This window comes from Chelonoidis abingdonii, chromosome 7, assembly GCF_003597395.2.
Source record: "Chelonoidis abingdonii isolate Lonesome George chromosome 7, CheloAbing_2.0, whole genome shotgun sequence".
NCBI lineage: Eukaryota > Metazoa > Chordata > Testudines > Testudinidae > Chelonoidis > Chelonoidis abingdonii.
In genome coordinates, this window is record NC_133775.1 from 25,649,875 (window position 1) to 25,672,459 (window position 22,585).

The following is a 22,585-nucleotide window of genomic DNA, read 5'->3' on the forward strand; positions in this document are numbered from 1 at the left end:
AGTAGAATCTCAGAGTTACAGACATCTCGGGAATGGAGGTTGTTCATAAATCTGAAATGTTCCCTAACTCTGAACAAGACATTACGGACTTCAGCCACTGGGGGATTGGGGCTGCAGCCATGGGGGTGAGGGCTTCTGCCCCTTGGGGTGCCAGCGTTCTGGGCTTTAGGCCTGTGGTTGAGGCTTCAGCTCCACATCTCCATTCCCAGCTTCTGCCCCACAGAGGATGCCAGGGGTTCCTACAGCTCCACCCCTCCCCATCACTTCCAGTTTCCGCTGGGGTGGGGGCACACCGGGACTCGGGGCTTTAGCCATGAGGGGAGTGCTGGGGCTGAAACCAGCACTTCCCCCATAGCAAAGCCCTGAGTCCCAGGGCTCCCCATGTGTCAGAAGCCAGGAACAGAGCTGTGGAGCTGAAGCCCCAAGTCCCACCGCTCACTTCGTGTCTAAAACTCTGAGCCCCAGTGCTCCTGAGGGTCAGAAGCCCTGAGCTCCCCCTCCCCCTCAACCCAGAGCCCTGACCCCTCCACTCTGCAGCTGTAGCCCAACCCCCACGCCCAAGCCCTGAGCCCCAGGGCTAAAGCCCCAAGGCAGTACAGTACTTGCTGGGGTTTTTTGTCTCTGATGGTACCTGATTATTTCTGGTTCCACAAGGTGTCCGTAACTCTGGGGTCCATATCTTTGAGGTTCTATGCTAATGGTGATTCTTTGTCTGCAGCCTTCAATACGGCTGACCATCAGATTTAATCGGTTTGTTTGTGAACACAAGTAGGGGTGGATGGATCCTTTCTCGAGTGTATCTGTTCTTATGCTTGTAAGAGAACTCAGAGTGTAGTTGTGGGCAATAGGTCTGCTGTCCCATGCACTGGCTCATCGGTACTACAGCGATGGATATTGTCACTTCACTTGTTTCAATGGGTAGGAGGGAGAGTAGGAGACAGGCTGCAGGGTATCCTTGATTTTTAGATCTTACCCCCAACCCTACCTCACCCCACCCCCCTCAGATCCACCAGAATCCAGAGTTGTTAACCTTTGGGCTAGCATGACCAGACAGCAAGTGTGAAAAATCAGGATGGGGGTGGGGGGTAATAGGAGCCTATATAAGAAAAAGACCCCAAAATCAGGACTGTCCCTATAAAATCAGGTCAGCTGGTCACCCTACTTTGGGCACATTGTAAAACACATCCTTTCCCTCTCTTCTCTAAGGCGGTTGTTTATTTAGTGATTTTAAAATTACGAGATAGGCACCTAGAGCTCTGAATAGGCAGCTAATGGTGTATTTAAAAAAATGTGAGAAATAAAAAAATTTCCACAAGGAATTTTTCTTGCACTGAAATTCTGCTACTCTAAAATATCTATTTTATGTGCATACAGTGTAGAGTTTCATACTTTGGAAAAAAAACAATTGAATTAGAGATTGAAACTTTAGTTCAGACATCAAATTCTGTTTCACTGCATAGATGAAGCCATTATTTATCATGGTAATAAACATGATAGATTGTATTGCAGATCCAGTTTGCAGATATTTCTGGAATACAAAATATAAAAATTTAGAGAGGTGTATGAATGGTTTTAATAGGCCAAAGATGAAATGCAGAATGAAAAAAAAGCATCTGACACTAAATACAAACGAAGAAAATCGATTCATAATGAAAAGAAATAAGCTGTATTGATCTACACGTTTCCCATATAATACACAGAACAATTACTATCTGTAAACTCTTTTCCCCACAGCCAGAACACTGGTATTTATTTCACAGCATAGGAAGCAGTTTTAATCTAACAGCCAGGAGAAAATTTGGTCAAAGCAGAATCTATGAAGAACTCAAGCTAAAGAGAAAAACTCGGACTTATCTGTTTTGAAGAAAGTGAGCAACGGACCAGAACAAAAGCAGTGCCCACTGCAGACATGCACTTCCCAGAGGTCATGAAAACACTGGAACAAATTCACAAAGCTTGAAATACAAAAAACTCAAAACTGACAAGCTAGGTTGGGAGCTGTTGCCTGAAAGCCCTTAGATCATAGGATTATATTCAGTGACACTTCAAATGACAAGAAAACAGTAAACAAGACAGTACTAGTGACTTTTTTTTTTTTTACCAGTATTAAAACGGGGCTATTTTATTGAGTTTATGTTTAACATAAAACAGCGTTAAAATAGGAATCCTAAAATTTTTAGTCTTTTCCATATATCAAAGATGTTATTTTTTAAACTTCAAAGGACTCTGCAGAAAGATCAATGTACACTTGCGCAACCTACAAAACCACCTCATGTAATCTAGTGGAAGCATACAAATGAATACGCTGTTTTCCAGTTCAGCATTTACAGAAGCTGCAGACACTACAGTAGGTTTTCTTAAGGAAAATGTTTATAAATCCAATCCCAAATCCAATAACCCAGAATTAGTACGGCTCTGAGCCCTTTGGATCAATTATTTAGACAACATGGGTTATTTAAATTGTTACAACTTAATCAGCATAGGCTGGTGTGTTCACAACATCATTTCTATCTAACATATGTTATGTTTTAATAGACAAATGCAGAAGGAACACCAGAAGAGGTTTTTCTTCAAGTCTGCTCATCAATCGACTGCTTTCTGAAAAAGGAAGAGGAAGCATTGTCTCTTTCAGCAGAAGTACAGTAATGGTTTACATACGAATATTCATCTCATGTGCACTTGCTGTTCAAAGCAATATCTGCTGTCTTGAGAGATATCTGGAATTTGTGCATGTGGTATTAAATGTTATTTTAAAATAAATCTTTTATTTATAATCATACAGTATGCTAAATACAAAATGGTCTCCACACTAAAACACTAGTACTGTATGTTGTTTATCAAATTGTTTGCACTTCACAGGTTCAAAGCAGCATGGTGAACAGCAGCTCCAGTTTATATTTCTAGTATCATGCATTTGAATATAATCATATGTTCCTTCAACTGCCATATAGCAAAGACTTTCAGGATTGCTCTGTCTCATTGCAATGAGGTTATTTTTTTTCTTTCATTAATTAACACCGTTCATTTTTGTGCTAACACTTCGCTTGTTCCTGATTCATAGTAGTTGAAATCTGTTCTCTGCCATTGTGCTTTATAATGGAACATTCCTGGAAGTAGTCATGCTAATTTGTGGAGCTGTGGAAGTTGAAATAGACTTTTTAAAACACTTCCCCAAAACACTGTCAATGCATTGCAAAAACGAACGGAACATGAAGAAATTAACAAATACTGTAGAGGTTTGTCCATCTGTTGCCATCGCACAGACAAAACTGCTGTGAAATCTTTGCTGTGCTGCTAGAGTTTGCTGTATATTGTAACAATTTTCTAATTGGGCAGGGATACCTTTGCTCTTTGCTGAAAACATGAACTGAGTAATGTTGGTACAATTAAAAGTGCAAACAAATAGTTCTCCAGGTTAATAAGAGTAGCATATTTCACAAAAATTAGCATGTGAAGTTGTTCAACGGCCATTAAGTATAAAGATTAGCAGATATCATTAAATCATACTCTAAGTATTCCAAGTGTAAATTTCAGTTTTGGATCCTCATCTGTTGTCTTCTAGTGGCACAGCCACTAGAAAATGACAGTTAAAAAGAAAAAAATAAAAAAAAAAAAAGGCAGGGATTGTTTGATTCTTGTTGCTTGTATCTTTAACAATCCACCTTTCCAAAAAATCTGCACAAAAATCTGCAAAATCATATGATGTTTCCATCTACTCAGCCAAAATGTTGGGGTTTGGAACACTGGTAGCCAAAAAAGAAACAAACCTTATTTGACATTCTTGTGAAGTAATTGCATCCTCTTACTGTGCTATTGCACCAGTCCACAGTTTAAATTTGCATGATCTTTCTGTCAACAACTGTACTTTCAATGAGCATTTATGGGGCAGATTTGTATTTTTAAAGTTATTTCTTGTAATGAAGACATAATACAAATAAAAAGTACGGACAAATGCTACGAGTCGTAATTTATGCTGCAGTACACGTGGGTTTGATCTTGCCTAAAGTTCCATAAAATATGGATAATTGGTAAATATAAATCAAATGAAGCGCTCTAAACTCTCCTCCCTTCCCGCCAAATCAGGGCAGATTTTTTTTTTTTTGGTGTGCTTTTCTTCTACTTCCTTGACATCTGCCCTGTAAGCAATAGCTTCAGTTATTCACTAAGGGGCAATTTTAGACCTGCTCTTCTCCTTTAATCGTGGATGTTCTGGCTTTCTTGAGTTCCTTTATAAGTTAACCTTTACCTCTGACACAAGGTGCTATGCCAACTCCAGAACATTACCGTGGACCAACTGGAAGAGTACATGATACAACATGTCTAGCAAACCACTTCTTGAAAATGATCAATTTACCTTCAGAATGCAGCCAGACTCCTCTGGCTTGGAAGAGAAACATCCTTTTAGCTTAGATCTGAACCTGGTAGCACTACTGGCTGTACTCTTATGCTATTTTTCCAGTAATTAGAAGATTTTAGAACGATCATATGGTTGTAAATTATCCTAAGGACACCCACATATAGGTATTTCTAGTTGTTTCTTGAGTTATTTCTCACTAAAATGACAATTAAAATTAATGAAATGTGAAACTTTGATTTTTGGTGCTGTTCCTCAGAAACTGATCATCAGTTTCTAATTCAAAAAGTTATTTACAATATTAGTCAACACACAGTTCCATATTTTAAATGTAGTATGTCAAATTTTACCCTTAATTCAACCCCTCTTTCTTATATCACATTTTCTAGTCCAGTGGTTTTCAACTTGCAATCTGCGGACCCATTGGGACATCTGCAGACTATGGTACATCTACACGGATCGGTGGGTAGTGATGAATCTATCGGGGACTGATTTATCGCGTCTAGTGTAGATACAATAAATCAATCCCTGATCGCTCTGCCGTTGACTCCTGTACTCCCCCGCGGCGAGAGGCGGAAGCAGAGTCGACGGGAGAGCGATGGCAATTGACCCCGCACCGTGAGGACACGAGGTAAGTCAACCTAAGATATATCTACTTCAGCTACACTATTCTCGTAGCTGAAGTTGCGTATCTTAGGTCCATCCTCCCCCACTAGTGTAGACCAGGCCTCAGTCTAAGGGGTCTGCGAATGGTGACTATGAAAATAAAATTTCAGAGCTCAGAAAAGGCATCCTGTTTTTCTGCTCAGTCAAAAGTATGTGAATACCCCCACCTTCAGGTCAAAACCCAGAAGTGTTGTCGTTACAGTAGAAGCCCACAGGTTAGTGCCCTTTCTCACACTGTGTCAAATGCTGTGCCCTGAAACATTTACAGTTGAATTCTGTTTAGTCAGTTTTAATTCTAAGACTTCTATGGTAGGGGTCTCTGGATCACAGGTTGAACTTCCAAAGGGTCTGCACCTCCATTTGAAATTTTGTAGGGGTCTGCAAATGAAAAAAGGTTGAAAATCACTGTCCTAGTCCATCAGGTATAGCTGCTGTGATGCCAATCTAGAACCAATCCAAACATTACATGGATCAATATGCAAGTATCATACACACACACACAAATAAGATTTCCCCCATCTCAATAAGCAGCACTGTTTTTGTGTGAGTATATTATATATTTGATATCCATCACTCTTACACATATCTCCATACACATATATACTGTGTGTGAGAGAGATAATCGTGCATGTGCGCACACCTATACACACAAATTCATTCCAATTAGAAACAGGGATTTAATCAAGAGATTTTAACTAAGGGATTTCAGGTCTGAATTCCCTCTTCCCCAACCCCCCATTCTGCCCCTCCCCTTCAAACCGTATTAACCTTTCCCCTGTGCATGTTTTTAATTTTTTCCCCACTTATGTATTATGGTTATTTCCCTCTAAGCCCATCAAAAATATGACCACAACAGATCTCTCTCTTTGGTAATCACTCTTCACCAAAACAGCTTCCATAACAGTAGTGTAACTGAGTGGGAGAACATGTTCCCATTATATTATAGATTCTATCACACAATAGCTTTTGTCTTTCATTAAAGAGAAAAGTGAAGTACATCTGATATATTTGTTGTATTATATATCTTTAGGTTTATTAATTTCTCAAAGTATATGAGATATGCTTACAGATGATGTATTACATCATTCAATGCTTTTAGTAATTATACTATATTATCTACTCAATATATTATATGCTTAAACTTATTTTCCTTAGAAACAAATAGTAATTACACCTACATGAAACTGTGAAATTTAATACTGATCAGGCTACAGCTAAAGATACTATCAAATGCAATCAGCCAATTACCCTTCTTATTGCCATGGTTTTAAGCTAATGTATTTCTTTTACATTCTAATCACTCTGAAAATTCAAGTTTTTGTTTAAGTGGAAAACTAATACAGTTTAAAATAATGCGTGTTTCTGAATCACAAGCTATACAGGTCAATAAAAAAGTTATTAGTTCAAAAATATCACAGTAATTACAAAGCTTCGAAGACATCAGTACTTTCTGAGATTAACACAGCCTACCGAAGGTGCTAACATTCCTTTCTTCTTCAGTCTGAAAAAAACCAGCTCAATTTGTGAAAGGATATGAGAAAATGAAGGCTCTTATCCTGCAAGAGGCTGAGCGCATTCTATTAGGTGCAGCGTCGGTTCAGTTCCCACTGAGGTCAACAGTAGTGCCAAGCGCTGAGCCAATGCGGATATGGGCCCTTTACGTATTCATGTGACCTAATAAAATGTACTATTTTCTATTGTTACTGTTGGTTAAAAAGTTAATTTCTACTCAGAAAGGAAATCACAGTAAGCATTCTATATATAAACAGAGTGTATCCACATAGTTTATTTCTCACAGTTCTCCTGACAATTGAACATTATTTAAGAACATACTGTATACACAGATAAGAAGAAACATACAAAATGTTTTAAATGATGCACAACAAAATCCAGCAGTATAAAAGAATGCATGTGAACCTTTGCTCACTGCTCAGGCTAAATTTAATCACTTGTTTAAATAGTAATAAAAATACAATCTTCCATGGATCTTGTGCAGACTACAAAAGAGGAAAATTATTACCATATATATGATTTATATTAGGCAGTTTTCTTTGATGAGTTGCACTAACAACTCCAAATACAGAGGCAGAAGGCTGTGTACTTTATTTTAAAGGAGTTAATGTTGAGTATTAGAGACTTTACACAGTTACTACCACTGGCACTTTTCACCATATTTTGTACACATCACATGATCATCTTATATAACATTACATTTAAAAAATATATCTGAGTGACAATTTTATAACATTCACAAACCATGAGCTGGTTAAGGAAGCAATGCAACAGTTGCTCCCTGTAGTGCTTCACTGTTGGTAATAGAGTTCATTGTGGTTAAAAAAAAAAAAATTAGAAGTCAATGTGATTAAGCAGCTCCAATTTAATAAAGATCTGTAACCAACCATCACTGGAACAGTGAGTATTTTTTAGAGTATATCCTAGAAGCAAACACTGTCATTGGTTAAAACCTTGCCTAAAGAAGTCAGTTTCTGTGCTGAAAACTATTTCACAACAAAACTGCAAGCTACTAAACTGTTTTTATATAAATACTTCATCTCCTCTGGATCTCATAACCAAGTTCTTCAAAGCCTTTGGAATTTATTGTATCTTTAAATGCGTGCTCTCATTTCTGGCTCACCCTTCTGTATTTTTTTCCTTTCTTTTTTGTTTCATTTTAGATTCACCACCTAAAAATGACTAAGGTGGTAAAAAGAAAGTCTCCCAGTGAAACCTTCTGCACACTAGGAATGTTCAGCTGCTGTTCAGTGATCAAGAACCGTGACAGTTCAGAGCTGTAGTTTGACGAGTACACCCATGAAGCTGTTATGCTGTGAGTGACATTTCAGGGAAAGCAGAGTCTTTCCAAAGTGTGCACGAAATTAACAATGATGCCATTGTTACTTTTCAAAGAGGATAGTAAGCCCAAGGTTGTCTGTCTGCTTCCCATGTCATCTATTTGCTGGAAAGTAGTTTGGGTCAAGGTAATTGTAAGTGGTGCCTTGGGACATGCAGTAGTCTCTATCTAAGAATGTCTCTGCTCTGTAAATAGGCTGTAACTGGTGATCTTCCTTGTGAATCTCTGTTTCATGTAGACTGCAAAGGAAAGGAAACACAATTTGGCAAGTGAACTTATTTTTCATACTAATATGTTTACTTCAAGAACAATGAATATATTTTCTTTTTATTTTTTAATTGACAGATGCATGTCAAATTCTGTATCACACACCATTACTTCACAGTTGAGAACATACTTTCCCTGTCTCATACTTAATGGTGGAAATATTAATTACTCTCTCCATTGCACTGAAAGAATGATGGACTTTCACACACCCCCCAGAAAATACACCAAAAAAACCTATTAGAAACACACATTAGTTATAATCTAGTTACATCTAACTTTCAAGAGGCATCGTGGAACAGACAAATCCCACATATGCGAAGAATTTACTCAGTGTTTAAGCCTTAAAGAGATATTCAAATAATTGCAAATAATAAGCATCAATGCTTGCTGCTCACCAGTCAGAACAAGAATCACAGAAATCCAAGGACATTTCTTGTGGGCAATCCTGGCAGTGCCACCGAATGCCTTGAATGGGTTCCATTCCGCAGTTGTCACACTGTGAAAAATATTGAATAAAAAGGTAGTGAAAGAAAGAATTTATGTTAAAAATATATATCGTTTCATCTCGACCAATGTACTGCATTCAAAGAACAATAAAAAGCATGATTTCTTGCAAAATCATCATCATCATCATCTGCAGTTGAGCTCGGTGTAAACTTGAAAGTTTGTCTCTCTCCCCGACAGAAGTTGACCTGATAAAAAATATTATCTCACCCATCTTGTCTCTCTAGTGTTTATAAATTAACAGATCCTAGGAAAGACCACTTAGACTGCTGATGATCATCCTATTTTTGCTTTGTTCCCCACTCCCTCAAGGCTCCCCATTGCAATTATCCTTCTGACCAACAACAGATGGACATGCTTTCCTCTGGAACCTATCAGTGCCAGTCCTAAACTGGCCAGAGGAGTTGCTGCAAAATGATACAAGGCAGTCCTTTCTAGCTCTGGGATGAGCATGACGACTCTGCAATTCTTCAAACTTGACAATCTGAAATGCCTGAACTTGGGATCCTATACATGGAAGCAAAACATGGTATCACTAGACAGCTGCATTCACAGCCTTTGAAGGTAAGCTGTACGGAAGGATAAAAAACAGTTACTCACCTTCTCATAACTGTTGTTCTTTGAGGTGTGTCGTTCATGTCCATTCCAGTCAGATGTGTGTGCACACACGTGCCCAGCAGCTGCAAAATGTTTCCCTGGCAGCAACCATAAGGTCAGCCTGGGCACCCCCTGGAGTTGCGCCTTCATGGCAACCTGCCGACCTGCCACTCCCTCAGTTCCTTCTTGCCAGCTACTTGGACAGAGGGGTAGGTGTCGTCCACTGATTGGAGCACTGCTCATCCAAAGGCCACATCGTCTCTGGCCTGCAGGGTAATCACATAGTGCGTGGTGAAAGTGTGGATGGAGGACCATGTCACTGCCCTGCAGATCTCCGGAGTGGGGACCTGCACCAGGAACGTTGTTGACAAAGCCTGCACCCTGGCGGAGTGTGCAGTGATCAAGGGTGCGGGAACTCCCGCCAGGTTGTAGCATTCCTGGATGCAGGATGTAATCCATGACTAAATTAGTTGTGACGACGCAGGCAGACCTTTCATTCTGTACATGACTGCCACGAATAACTGGACCAATTTTCTGAACAGTTTTGTTCTCTCGATGTAAAAGGCTAGCATCCTGCAGACATCCAGAGAATGTAGTTTCTGCTCCCTGTAGAATACTGGGAGAAAGATGTCCTGGTTGATGTGAAACTGTGACACAACCTTCAGGAAGACACCAGGATGAGGTCTGAACTGCACCTTGTCCTTATAGAACACCGTATAAGGGGGCTCTGAGGTTAGGGCCCTGAGTTCAGACATCCTCCTGGCTGAGGTTATTGCCACCAGGAACGCCACCTTGTAAGAGAGACAGAAGAGGGAGCACGTTGCCAAAGGCTCGAAGGGTGGTCCCATTAGTCTAGAAAAGACCAGGCTCCCAGGCTGGGACAGGGTGTTGGACATGAGGATATAGCCTGTCAAGCCCTTTTAAAAACTGGCTGACCATAGAGTTAGCCAATGCAGAGTGGCCCTCCTCGCATTAAAGGCCTAGATGACAACTAAGCACACCCTTATCGATGACAAGGGAAGCCCCTGCTGGTTGAGATGGAGGAGGTAGTTCAGAAGCAGCAGCACTGGGCCCAGCATCGGAGATCAATGGCACTGCACCGACTAGATTGAAAATCTCTTCCACTTTAGAAGGTAGAGGGTCTCATAGAGGGTTTTCTACTGCCAAGGAGGACTTGTCTAACCTGATCTGAACAAGAAAGTTCCATTGGGTTCAACCATGGAGCTTCCACACTGTGAGGTAAAGCAAGTCGAGGCTTGGATGTTGAAGATGACCATGATCTTGTGTCAGGAGGTCCAGGAAGAGTGGCAGGGTGACTGGGGCTTCCACAGACATGTCTAGGAGAGATATGTACCAGTGCTGTCGGGGCCATGATGGAGCTCAAAGTCTGAGCCTGGCATGCTGCACCAAATAGGTACAAGCCACCATGTGTCCCAGAAGCTTCAGGCAGTTTCTTGCTGTGGTGGTGGGAAACTGTCTGAGGCCTTGAATGGTATCGGTCAGGGCCTGAAACCTCGCTTGCGGCAGGTATGCCCTGGCCTGAGTCGAGTCCAATACTGCCCCTATAAACTCTATCCTCTGGACAGGAGACAGCGTGGACTTTGCTTCGTTTAAAAGGAGACCCAGGTTGACAAAGGTGGCTCTGATAAACTTGATCTGAGCCTCCACTTGGGCCTTAGAGCAGCCCTTGATCAGTCAGATGTCGTTGAGGTAAGAAAACACCTGAACCTGGTGCCCATGCAGAAACGCAGCGATGACTGCCACGCACTTGTGAAAACCTGAGGTGCTGGTGACAGGCCGAATGGAGGACTGTAACTTGGCAGTGGGTGCTGTTCCCCACGAACCTCAGGTACTTCCTGTGGGCTGAGTGATCGTGATATGAAAATATGCGTCCTTCAAGTCGAAGGCAGCATACCAGTCTGCTGGATCCAATGAGCGAATGATGGAGGCCAGAGAGACCACACAGAACTTGAGTTTCTTTACAAACTTGTAGAGTTCCCACAGGTCCAGGATGGACCTCAGGTCGCCTTTGGCTTTCACTCCTGTGCTCCTGAGGAACTTCCTCCACTGCCCCTGAAATAGGAGCGACTGTACCTCCTGGATAAAGGAGTTGCTTGTGAGAAGGGTTCCTGAAGAGGGACGGGGAAGGGGGTGGAAGGGGACAGAACTGGATAGAGTATCCCCTCTCCACCATGCGGAGCACCCATCGGTCTGAGGTAATAAGGGACCATGCATGGTGGAAAGAGGATACTTGAAATGAGAAGGTATGGCAGGGTGGATCCATTTCCAGGTGTGGTACACCGTCCTCGACCGTACCTTCGAAATGCAGGCTTGGGTCCCAAAGATGGCTTCGGTTGTCCCGAGCTCTGGCCAGAAGGTTGATGTGGCCTTCTCCTGCCGCTTCTGTTCTGCCTTCTGGAGCCATCTTGGTGGTTCTGCTGACTGAACTTCTAAGTGGGCTGCAGCTGGAAGTGTCTCAGCTGAGTGGAAGGTGTGTAGAGGCCCAGGGACCTGAGGGTGGCTCTGGAGTCCTTCAGGCTGTTAAGCCTTTTGTCTGTCTTTTCTAAAACAGACTCACCCTTGAAAGCCAACAGCCTGTATCGTTTGTTGGACTTCAAAGGTGAGACCTGGAGCCACGAGCCCCACCTCATGGCTTCACGCGTGGCCATGGCTCTAGTGACAGTGTCTGCCCCACCAAGTGCAGTTTGCAGGCATGTCCTAGAGATCAATCTCCCCTCCTCGACCAAAGCTGAGAATTCAACCCGGAAGTGTGAGGGAAGTAACTCTATAAACTTAGCCATTGCCGAGCAGGTATTGTAGGCATACCTGCTGACGATGGCCTGTTGGTTGGAAATGCGGAGTTGCAGTCCCACTGTGGCGTATACCTTCTGCCTGAAAAAGGTCCAGTTTTTTTGCGTCCCTATCCTTGGAGGAAGGGCCCTGGAAACCCTGCCTCTCTCACTGGTTAGCAGCGTCCACCAACAGACAGGCAGGTTGTGGGTGAGCGTACAGATGTTTGTAGCCCTTGGAGAGCACAAAGTACCACCATTCATTGCACTTGGCGGTAGGTGGCAGAGAGGAAGGGGTCTGCCACAGGGTCTTGGTCATGTCCGTGATCATTTTGATTAGTGGCAAGGTAATATGGGAAGTATCTGAAGGGGCCAGGATGTCCACCACAGGGTCTGCATTATCTACAGTTTCCTCTGCCTTAATGCCCAGACCCTGTGCAACCCAGCGCAGCAACTGCTGCAACACCCTGGACTCTTCCAGAGCTCGGGCAATGGCAGTGCCTGCAAGCGCCTCATTTGGGGAAGATGAGGAGGAGGCCACCAAGGGAGGTGGTTGCTCCCTTCCATTCCCGCTGGAGGGATCTCTTGAGCTGGTGGGGACAGTGGTGGAATGCTCCAGCCTTGGCACCATGAAAGGCACATGTACAGGTGTCGATGTCGGCCGCCATGCTGGTGCCACTGTCTGATGGTGTGTCTGCGCCATGGTGGTCATCGATGTTGGCGCAGGCAGTGTCGATGACACCATTGGCATTGGTGCCAGAGCTGGCACGGTTGGCACCGTAACTCGAGCCATTGACACCTCCAGTGCCGAGGATGTTATTAAAGGTAGCATCGCAGTTGGTGCCAATGTCCGCAACAGTGCCATGGTTGCTGGCATTGATGGCGGAGATAACTGCTCAGCCGCTAGACACGGTAGGACAAAGGTTGCAGACAAAACTGAAGCAGCACCCGAGTGAGATCCTTGGCTCAGACCCTGAGCTTGGTGGAAAGCCCATGCAATCCAGAAGGGCCATTGAGCTGGGTTCTGTCATTGAGGGGCCCACTGCATCAGCTGAGACCCCCTGTGGTGCCTTGAACTTGATCTTCTGCTCCTGCTGTAGTTGGAGCGGTACAACTTCGACTCTGAGGTCTTGGATTACAAGGACCAGGGCGGCGCTGCACCTCTCGATATGGAGCGCTGGAAGCCCGGGGACCGACTGCACTCCCTAGATGGAGGTGCTGGCATCTGTGGTTGCTGAGGCGATGGGGAGCGACGTGACATCATAGCCAGCTTTCCCTTTGACTGCACAGTGCCAGATGAAGCCTGCAGTGCCGACACCTTCTCCTGCCTCGAAGGTGAGATTGGCGCCCTGAGTCTGAGTAGTTGCAGTGCTGCCTCAAACGCTACAAGAGTGGACGGAAGAAGCAGGCTCTCCGAGGGATTTGGTGAGTGCAACATGCCCAGACTTGACTGCCTTGCTTGGGCAGGAGTCAATGTGGCCGCCCCCTGAGTCTCAGAGCTGTGGCCTGACTGTAGTACCACTGATGGCTGTCTCTGAATCTAGGCAAAGGGGATCATCCCCTTTCAATCCTCTTCTTCTGCACCAGCAATTGGGACTGGTGCCAAAGGCTGGAGTGTCCCTAAGATGCTCCATGACGGTGCCTAGAGTCTTTGGCCACATCCTTCTTCGGTACCTGGTTTCTCGAAGAGGGTGCGGGCGTGCTCCGCGCTGAAGATGACGTGCTGGTGGCGGGATCCCCGGCACTGGGGTCCGACTATGGTCGAAGAGCTGCCTCCATGAGGAGGATTTTAAGTGGCTGCTCTCTTTCAGGATTCTTGGTCAGAATTCCCGACAGATTTTACAGCAGTCTTTTTGGTGACCCTCGCACAGACACTGTAAACAGGAAGTGTGGGGTGGGTCACTTTTTGGCATGCGCTTCGCGCAGTCTTTGCAGGTCTTGAAGCCTGGGGATCGTGGCATGCTCCAGAGGCAACAAATAAGGGGGGAAAACGGGGTAAACCCTGTAAATGAAACTTACAACTGACTAACTATACTAAACTATACGATCTGAACAAACAAAGTGAGTACAACAAGAGCAAGAGCAATGGAAGTTCCAGCTACTGTCACTGCCAGTGAGAAGGAACTGCGGGGGTGGCGGGTTGGCAGGGCTCTATATTGGGCACCAGGAAGGCGTGACTCCAGAGGGTGCCCAGGCCAACCCTACGGTTGCTGCTAGGGAAAAAATCTTCCGGCTACTGTGCACACACCTGATTAGAATTGACATGAACAAGCACCTGAAGATCATACATTAGCTTAGGTTTATTACACAGTAGCGTTTCCAAGTTCAATACATATATAACTTATACTACAGGCAAGGCTGGTACTTCCACTTATTGTTAAGGTTGCTTGACAATTCCCATAAGACCCTAATTTCAGTTGCTTATAACTCTGCCAAAAAACCATGTGGACTGAGATTTTCCATGCTGGGTATTAGCCTAAGCTAATTTTTACTTATTTATTTTTAATTCAGCCAAAATAATTCAGTCATTTCCAAGAACAAGGCTAAGGAAAAAAAATATGTAGTTCTGCCCATGTGAAAAAAAGCCATGAGAACTTTTCCACCTCAAGCACCGTCATGCTTTGGAGCAAGGACTTAAAGGGAATGGCCTTTGTGTCATGGATGTGCCTTTTAATATTCTCAGGGAAAATCCAGCCAGATTTGTCCAAGTTATAAGCACTAGAGAAATCTCAGTTCTCACAGGCTCAGTAGAGACTTCTTCTATTTTCCAGTTACATCTCTGAAGATTGCTTCCTCACTGACCATGCTCAAACCTCTCACAAATCCTAATGCTGACTACACTGCACATTCACCTTTCCCACAAAATGACAGAGCATGTTCCAATCCAAAGCTACAGGGGTGAAGATGGACTTTCCTTGTAATGGATGTTCCCAGCTGCTCTGGGTCTGTGCACTGCAACTGAAAGCAAGGAGGTTTTTTTGTGTTCCCAATGACCCCCCTCTGGCACCCAGGCAGTGTGGAGGAAGACGAATCCTATTTTGAATGCAGAGAGGACAAAAGCTAAATCAGGGGGAAGGAAAAGAGGAGACTGGCACTGGAAGTAGGGAAAAGAGGAGACTGGGAGGGGCTGGCAAGATTGGGATTGAGAGCAGACATGGCAAGCCAGGACTGGTCAGGCAAGGAGACTAAAGCAAACTCCCTGCCATAGCCTGGACCGGAACATAAGATTCCTGATTCTCAACACTCTTGCGCTGACAACAAATAACTGTGAAACCCTCTGGAAAACTATGTCTCATCCCTCTCTACTGGGAGTCCCACAGAGAGGATTACACTCAATGATGGCTATCATTCAATGCACAGGGTGGACCCAGGGCCGGCTCTAGGCACCAGCATTCCAAGCTGGTGCTTGGGGCGGCATTCTGCAGGGGGCGGCAGTCCCTTTTGTTTTGCCCCCAAGCAGCGTGCCGAATTGCTGCCGCGGACAGCTGGGGCAGTCCGTGCCCCCTTAGGGCGGCTCGTGCGTTTCCGCAGTGGTGGCAATTCGGCGGCAGCTTCTATGTTTAGCTGTCCGCGGCGGCTTCAGCTAAACATAGAAGCTGCTACCGAACTGCTGCCGCTGCGGAAACACGCCTGCCACCCTAAGGGCACACGGACTGCCCCCGCCATCTGCAGCGGCAATTCGACGCGCTGCTTGGGGCGGCAAAAACTGTAGAGCCAGCCCTGGGTGGACCCACTCTGGAGATGAATCAGGGATTGTACAGTACAGGAGACTGTTGTCTCCAGGACTCTGTCATTTGTTGCAGAAGTTGGAAGGTGTGTAGTGAATGAGGCAGAGGTCTGGAGGAAAAGAAAGGATGGTCTCATGGCTAAGGCAGTTGAATGGTGTCCTAGAGAACTGGATTCTATCCCTTCCTCGGCTGCAAAGTTCCTACATGATGCTAGACAAATCACTTAAACTCTTCATAGTCACTAAATGTGTGTTCCTCATTTTCTGGGTGCCTAACTTGAGACCCAGGGATCTGATATGCAGAAATGCTGAGCACTCGCAGCTGAAACTGAAATCAATGGGAGCTGTACTTAGAACATATGAAGTGCTATATAATGCTACACAGTGTGAAAAATGAGGTTCTAATCATTTCAAACGGGCCACTCGCTATTGGTGGCAACTTTTGACCTTAATCTCTGTGCCTCAGCTCCCCATCTGTAAAATAGAATACCACCCCCCACCACCCCTTCCAGCTCACAGGGCTGTTCTGAAGAATAATTAATGTTTGTGAAGCACTCAGATCCTACAGCGACTAGTAGCATAGAAAAGCCCATGAAGAAATAAACAATTGTGTATTCTGACCAGGGTTTAAATAATGTAAATGAGGCAAGAAGCCACACTTTGAACAATCAGAAAAAAAAAAAATGTTGAATAGCTATTCATTAAGTGAGCAACCATGTGCACTGAATGAGCTGGCAGTCTGGTGGAAAAATACAGTATGTATTCATGTAACTAAAAACTGTATCGTGATGCATACACACAGGGGGACAAATTAAGGTTGCAAAGACAACCTTAATTCTGGGATTTCCTAACTTCTGAGTGCTTGATTTTGCAACCTTAATAATATTTTGAATATAGTACATTGAAGTACTAAATTAGCAACTCAAATTACTTTGTCCATTCTATTTCATAGCTAGAATTGCAATATTCCTGCTCAAGGTCAACATTTTATATTCTACAATAATAGCATTCATTTAAAAAAGCCTTACCTTTCTGATACTGTGACATAAATCTGTCCGTATCAGTATGTTACTAGCCTGATAGTTTCAGTTTTCAAGTGTACGTCAGTTTCCGTGGACTGAATGACCTTGCATTCTCATAGAAAAGGCTACTACTAAAAAAATCCCAAGAAGCCCCTTGTCATTGCTAAGGAGTCAAGGCAATTCCTGCATGACTCCATATTTGGGGAACAGCTACAAAGAAGGTTGTTGATAATGACTGAAAATCCTCTCAAACAACAGGTATCCTTGGGCATTCCCTCCCTTTTCGATGTTGCCTAGAAACGGATAGTGCTGCGGATAGCACGTCTCTGTATGTTAAGTGTAAAAATATTATTTTTATTCATCTCATACCAACATTATTTTATTTCCTTGCTTGAGTCCTTTCTTCAAAAATTGCCTGGAGCTTGCCCAAATGCTGCTGCAATTTTTCTCTGCAGCTACAGCCTCAGTACACTGCTTATTGATCTACCAACGTTATCATTCCACATCTCTGGCTTTTCTTCCTTCAAAAGGACAAACTCCTGAAGGACTAATTCTTAAGTGACTGGGAAACTTTGCTGCTATTAACTGGGATTAAATTTCACCCTTAAGATTTAATACCCCCAGCACCCCAAAAGAGATTAGATTCCAAGATGGGTTTCATAAACCAGTGCAGATAGCTGTAGTCATTTATTTTTCTTTACAGTGAGTTTTATTGTATTGTCTGTAAATTTCTAAGACAAAATCCTGCATTATGATATTACATATTTCCATAATTATTTTTTCCTATACATCTATCACTCGGAAAAGGACAGTTTCCTTTTTTCTAAGAAAATCCACTTCCTGCTAGTTTTTAAAAAAATGCTCACAGTAAATTGAATACAGTAGAACCTCAGAGTTACAGAAACCTTGGGAATGGAGATTGTTTGTAACTTCGAAATGTTCATAACAGCATCTTCACCTCCTACCTGCAAGTGGCTGCCCCCTGCATGGGGATTGTGACAGGCAGCTGGTTCTAGCTCCCTGGCTGCAAGGGTGATGAGTGAGGCACCCTGAACACTGCGGCATCAGTGGTTGTGCCGTGCAGGCTGTGGCCCTTTAAAACTGAGCTGCTCCTCCAGAGCACAGCATGCTGGCAGCAGTTCAGGCTAACAGTCCAGTCCAGGCCAGGTACTGGCTGCAAGAGCAGCAGCTCCCACTCCAGCAATGGCAGTTTCCTTGCAGCATAAGCAGCTCGGGCTGTGACAGCCTCTTTCCCAGGCTCAGACTGAGCTTGCAAGTTTGTCTTCCTTCTGGCCAAGGGGAAGAGGTGAAAACAGCACCCATGGCTCACAGGAAAGCAGCACAGACTGCAGCACTACTCCTGCTCTGCCTGCTCAGGCTATCTTGGGCTGGCAGCGGGGGCTCACAGCTGTGCCTGTGAACCTCAGTGTCTTCACCTCCTAGCTGTAAGTGGCTGCCCTGCGGGTTGGGACAGGCAGTCCAAATGTGCCTACCTTTAAGATACAATACAGGCACAGTACAGTATTTGTGGGGTTTTTTGGGGTCTCCGCTGCTGCCTGATGCTTACTTCCGGTTCCACATGGTGTCCTGCTGACCAGTCAGTTTGTAACTCTGGTGTTCATATCTTTGAGGTTTTACTGTAACAACAGATCATTGGTATACCTTACCTTGAAGCCTACATGCTGCACAAATCCACTTTCTGCATGCATCTGCTGGAGTTTTTGCTTCTTCAACTTTTTTAACTGTAGCAATTCTTTGTACTCAGGTAACTCTCGATATGATATCGGGACACTTTCCTCATCCTGTTCAAAAAAGAAAACCTTTGCTTTGAGGATATCATTTCTGAGAAGATCTAGCTTCTTTCAACATAAAATTGTGATCAGATCCCTTTCAGAAAAATATTGACAGAATAAACTACATAAGAGACGTACAAGAATTATTTGGGGAAAGAACTCTATTGTTAATTTATATTTTTAGTACTATTGTTTGTATTAAACCAACAGTGTGCTACGGTACGTATCTTCTAATAAGGAAGATAGCTTACAGATGAGTTAGATTTTTAATTCCATTTAAGAAATGTACTTTAATTTGTACATAATATATTTGTGCACATGTTGAGTGGAAACCAACACATGGAAGAAAAAAAGCTAGTTTCTGTCAATACAAAGCTAGGTTATTTTATGTGCAAATATCTAGTAACAGATTAAGAAACTGAGCATTAAAATTTAGCATAAACTATATCAAATTAATAAGACCTTGTTCTCTTTAACATTGTTCTACAGAGGAGTGATAGTTTTTTCCAGTGACTGCTCAAGTACCTTAATTAGCTGAGAAAGTAGGCCAAAAATGATAGATCCCTAAAGATTTGTGTGTTTAGGGTTTTTGGACAATGTCACATTTAAATATACCGATGAGCCAAGACAGGCATCAAATTTTCATTGCACATTTTTCATTGAATGTCAGTTTTAAACTCCTGAAGTCCTGATTCCTGGTTCACCAGAGCGTAGGAGTGGTAAAGAGGCATCCTTCTATGCCACTGGAAATATGAAGTTCCAAAGAAATGACCTCTTATGTGCACACACCCCTATTTTCCTTTTTCTCCAGCACCTCTTAGTCCACGGCACATACACATGCACACACCCTAGCTTTCCTCTCCTTTTTTACCCTCTTTGTGGAACAGACAAGGTACAACTTTTGAAAATGAATATTTAAGATCAATGGTCATTTTTGCCATTATTTTTCATAACTGAATCTTTATGTGCCACCAAAAACTGGTGCATAAAGACATCTTAAGAGAACCTCATGAAAAACCACTTGCTCTCACGTTTTAAAATAGTGACCATCCCCCATTTTTCTTAGTGAGAGTGCCAAGCTATCTCAGGGAAGATGGTGCCCACCAGGCTGTCAGAAAACACAGACAGTTCCACTGAGGTGTCTCTCTCAAAATGTCCACCCAACTGAAGGTAGCTATAGCTTCAGAGCCACTGACAGCAATGGGAGATGGCAGCTTTTTTCACAGAGGACAGTTAGTTGAACTCTCTGTATTAAAATATTTTTTAGCTCCTACTGGAGGAGAAACATTCAGTTATGTTGCTGCTGCTCCCGGCTGGGGGGGAATCCCCACGGCTCCCATGCACTGTGGGTGACAGCAGGGATCCCTGGAGCTCCAGACCAGTGGCAGGTGGGGGGATGCCAAGAGCTCTGGAGGCCACAGCAGTTTGAAGCCGCCAGAGGAGGGGGATCCTGGAGCTCCCAGCCCCCCCTGTAGCCAGCTGCCCAGGCTACATATTCCGTCATGGGTATTTTTAGAAAAAGTCAAGGACAGGTCACAGGCTTCCATGAATTTTTCATTATTGCTTGTGACCTGTCCGTGACTTTTAAAATCATCCATGACAAAAACTTAGTCTTAATAATGGGATCTTTTTTGTAATGGAGCTCACCTGTCTCTTTCTACATTACTGCAAACAAGAAAAATAGCCATCTGAAATGCTGTACTAATGAAGAAAGAAAATGGTAAGCCACACTTCCTAAAATAGGACCAAGTCAAGCATTACCATTGCAAAAACCAAAACCAAAAGCTACTAGTAGCAAAACTGAAAAGAAATACTGGTGTTGAAATATAGGCTCCCTAAACCTACTATAATTGTGGCATCATGGGGTGAAATATAAGCAGTTTTGGCAAAATAAATAAACAAACAATCTAGATGTAGAATGTAGTATAAAAAAATTGCTCACACAGAAGAAAAGTACAATTGATTCCAGATAGATTTGCTAAGATAAAGTGAGGCAAATGCTAACATTTAATTTTTTTAATTTAATTAAATTTAATTAATTTTAAAAAAATACTTGTTTCACCTCTTATAAGATTCATATGGAAAAATAGTAAGTTATCAGATATGCTGGTAGGGGATGGGGGAGAGATGTCCCAGACAGCTCAGAAATTAAGTCACAAGGAGAATACAGAGCATGTCTGAAGACAAGAGATATGGCTGGGACTGAACAATGGATCCAGAAGTATTTAACAATTTAAGATGAAGAAAATGCAGTACATGTCACAAAGTCACTGAGAAAAACTGAACTGATCTGTACTGGACCATCTCATTACCTTTTGTTATGCTGTGAGGCTTGCGACTGATAAGCTCCCACCCTCCCTTCCGTTCTCACAAAGATAAATTCGGCAGGCCAGATCCTTCTGTCTTGACTTCAGCGGGGTTATGCTGATTTTACATAAGTGGAGAATCTAGCCCATCAACTTCAGCAGTAGGATTTATTCCCTACATACAGTACTGTATACAGAAGTATGAAGAGATGTTTATATTATAAGCCCACAAACTTAGTCCACTGATTACGTAGTGACACTTCTGGTTGGGCTGTCTGTGTGGACCTCTGCATCTAACCTCTTAGTCCAGCCACTAAGGTAAGACAAAGAGCCATATGCAATTATACCAAAGAATGATGAAAGGATTTAGTCCTTTTGGTGTAACACTTTAGGCAGAAATAAGTCTACACACTTTATATGGTGTTCAGAATAATTCAGACTGAACCGTTTTTGAAGATTTGAATGTGCAATTACAAGTTTTTGGAAGTGTCTAATTCTTCCACGGTATCAAAAAAAAATTTTTTTTTCCTTTTTTGGTTTTGACTTTCCCTGAATTTTCTGTACTTGACTCTTCACATCAAAGACGTGCCAGAATTCAATCTCCTGCTCCTCCTGGTTTATGCAACTGAATTCACAACAGTTTAATATATACGTGACAATGTTTAAGTGAGGACACTTTTTCCTTACTTCCTTTTTCCTTCCACATATCATTACTTAAACAGTCAAGAAACATTGTGAGACATTTTGCAATTTTGTGTTTAAACAACATACCGATACTTCCTCCTCTGCTGCAGCATCCATATGGCTCTGAAAACTGGATCTATCATCATCCTCATCCATATAAACTGGAGGTTCATGGGATGTCATGAAAGTTGAAGGTTTGAAGAGATGTTTATTTAGGGGGTGCTGTCGCCTGCTTGATGACTGTAGTAGAAAAATGACACATAATGTTCAGATCAGATTCCTCAGAAACTACTTTTTGTAGTAAGAAATTCCTATCAATAGAACCAGTAGACAAAATGTTTATAATTTTTATATGTGATCTCTTATCTTTCTCACCAGGGGCGGCTCCAGGTATTTTGCCGCCCCAAGCACGGCAGGCAGGCTGCCTTCGGCGGCACGCCTGTGGGAGGTCCACAGAAGCCGCGGGACCAACGGACCCTCCGCAGGCAAGCCGCCAAAGGCAGCCTGCCTGCCACTCTCGCAGTGACCGGCAGAGCACCCCCTCATGGCTTGCCGCCCCAGGCATGCGCTTGGCATGCTGGTGCCTGGAGCCGCCCCTGTTTCCCACAAATTTTCACACAGCATCTACTTCTGAGCCTAGTTCAAGTGTTCTGGGAGCATTCACTTGAGAGATTAATACATTATGTCTTGGAGATTATTTATGTATGGAACAGATAATAGAAAACACTGTGACACACTCCTATTTTAGATAAACTCCTAGTAATAAACAGTCCCTGCCCTGAAGAGCTTACAATTTAAATAAATAAGATAGACAAAAGAAAAAGAGAGGAAGCAGAATTATCCCCATTTTACAGATTAGGCTCTGTAGCACAAAGAGATGAAGTGACAAGGTGACACAGAAACACTGTGGCAGAGTCAAAAATTGAAAAGAGGCAGTTTTGACCTATTGGCAAGCGCACAGGCCTTGGGGTCAAGAGACCTGTGTTCTATTCCTGGCTCTGTTGGCTTTCCCCCAACCCTTAGTT

General features: G+C 43.2%; 2 protein-coding genes across 6 annotated transcripts in view; one reads left to right on the forward strand and one right to left on the reverse strand.

Moving 5' to 3' along the window:
- The window catches only part of AK5 (adenylate kinase 5), a 172,957-nt gene extending 169,656 nt beyond the window's left edge, over window positions 1-3,301 (forward strand). The window contains exon 14 of the mRNA XM_032802465.2: window positions 2,536-3,301. Within this exon, the coding sequence (XP_032658356.1) occupies window positions 2,536-2,646 (111 nt within the window). The 3' untranslated portion in view covers window positions 2,647-3,301. The remainder of the gene's footprint in view (window positions 1-2,535) is intronic.
- Window positions 3,302-6,773: 3,472 nt separating this feature from the next.
- Window positions 6,774-22,585, reverse strand: part of ZZZ3 (zinc finger ZZ-type containing 3) — a 98,837-nt gene continuing 83,025 nt past the window's right edge. For all 5 annotated transcript variants that reach the window (XM_075067732.1, XM_032802462.2, XM_032802463.2 and 2 more), the window contains 4 exons: window positions 21,648-21,800; window positions 18,445-18,579; window positions 8,534-8,634; window positions 6,774-8,110 (listed from right to left, as the gene is read on the reverse strand). In XM_075067732.1, the coding sequence (XP_074923833.1) occupies window positions 7,966-8,110; window positions 8,534-8,634; window positions 18,445-18,579; window positions 21,648-21,800 (534 nt within the window). In that variant the 3' untranslated portion in view covers window positions 6,774-7,965. The remainder of the gene's footprint in view (window positions 8,111-8,533; window positions 8,635-18,444; window positions 18,580-21,647; window positions 21,801-22,585) is intronic.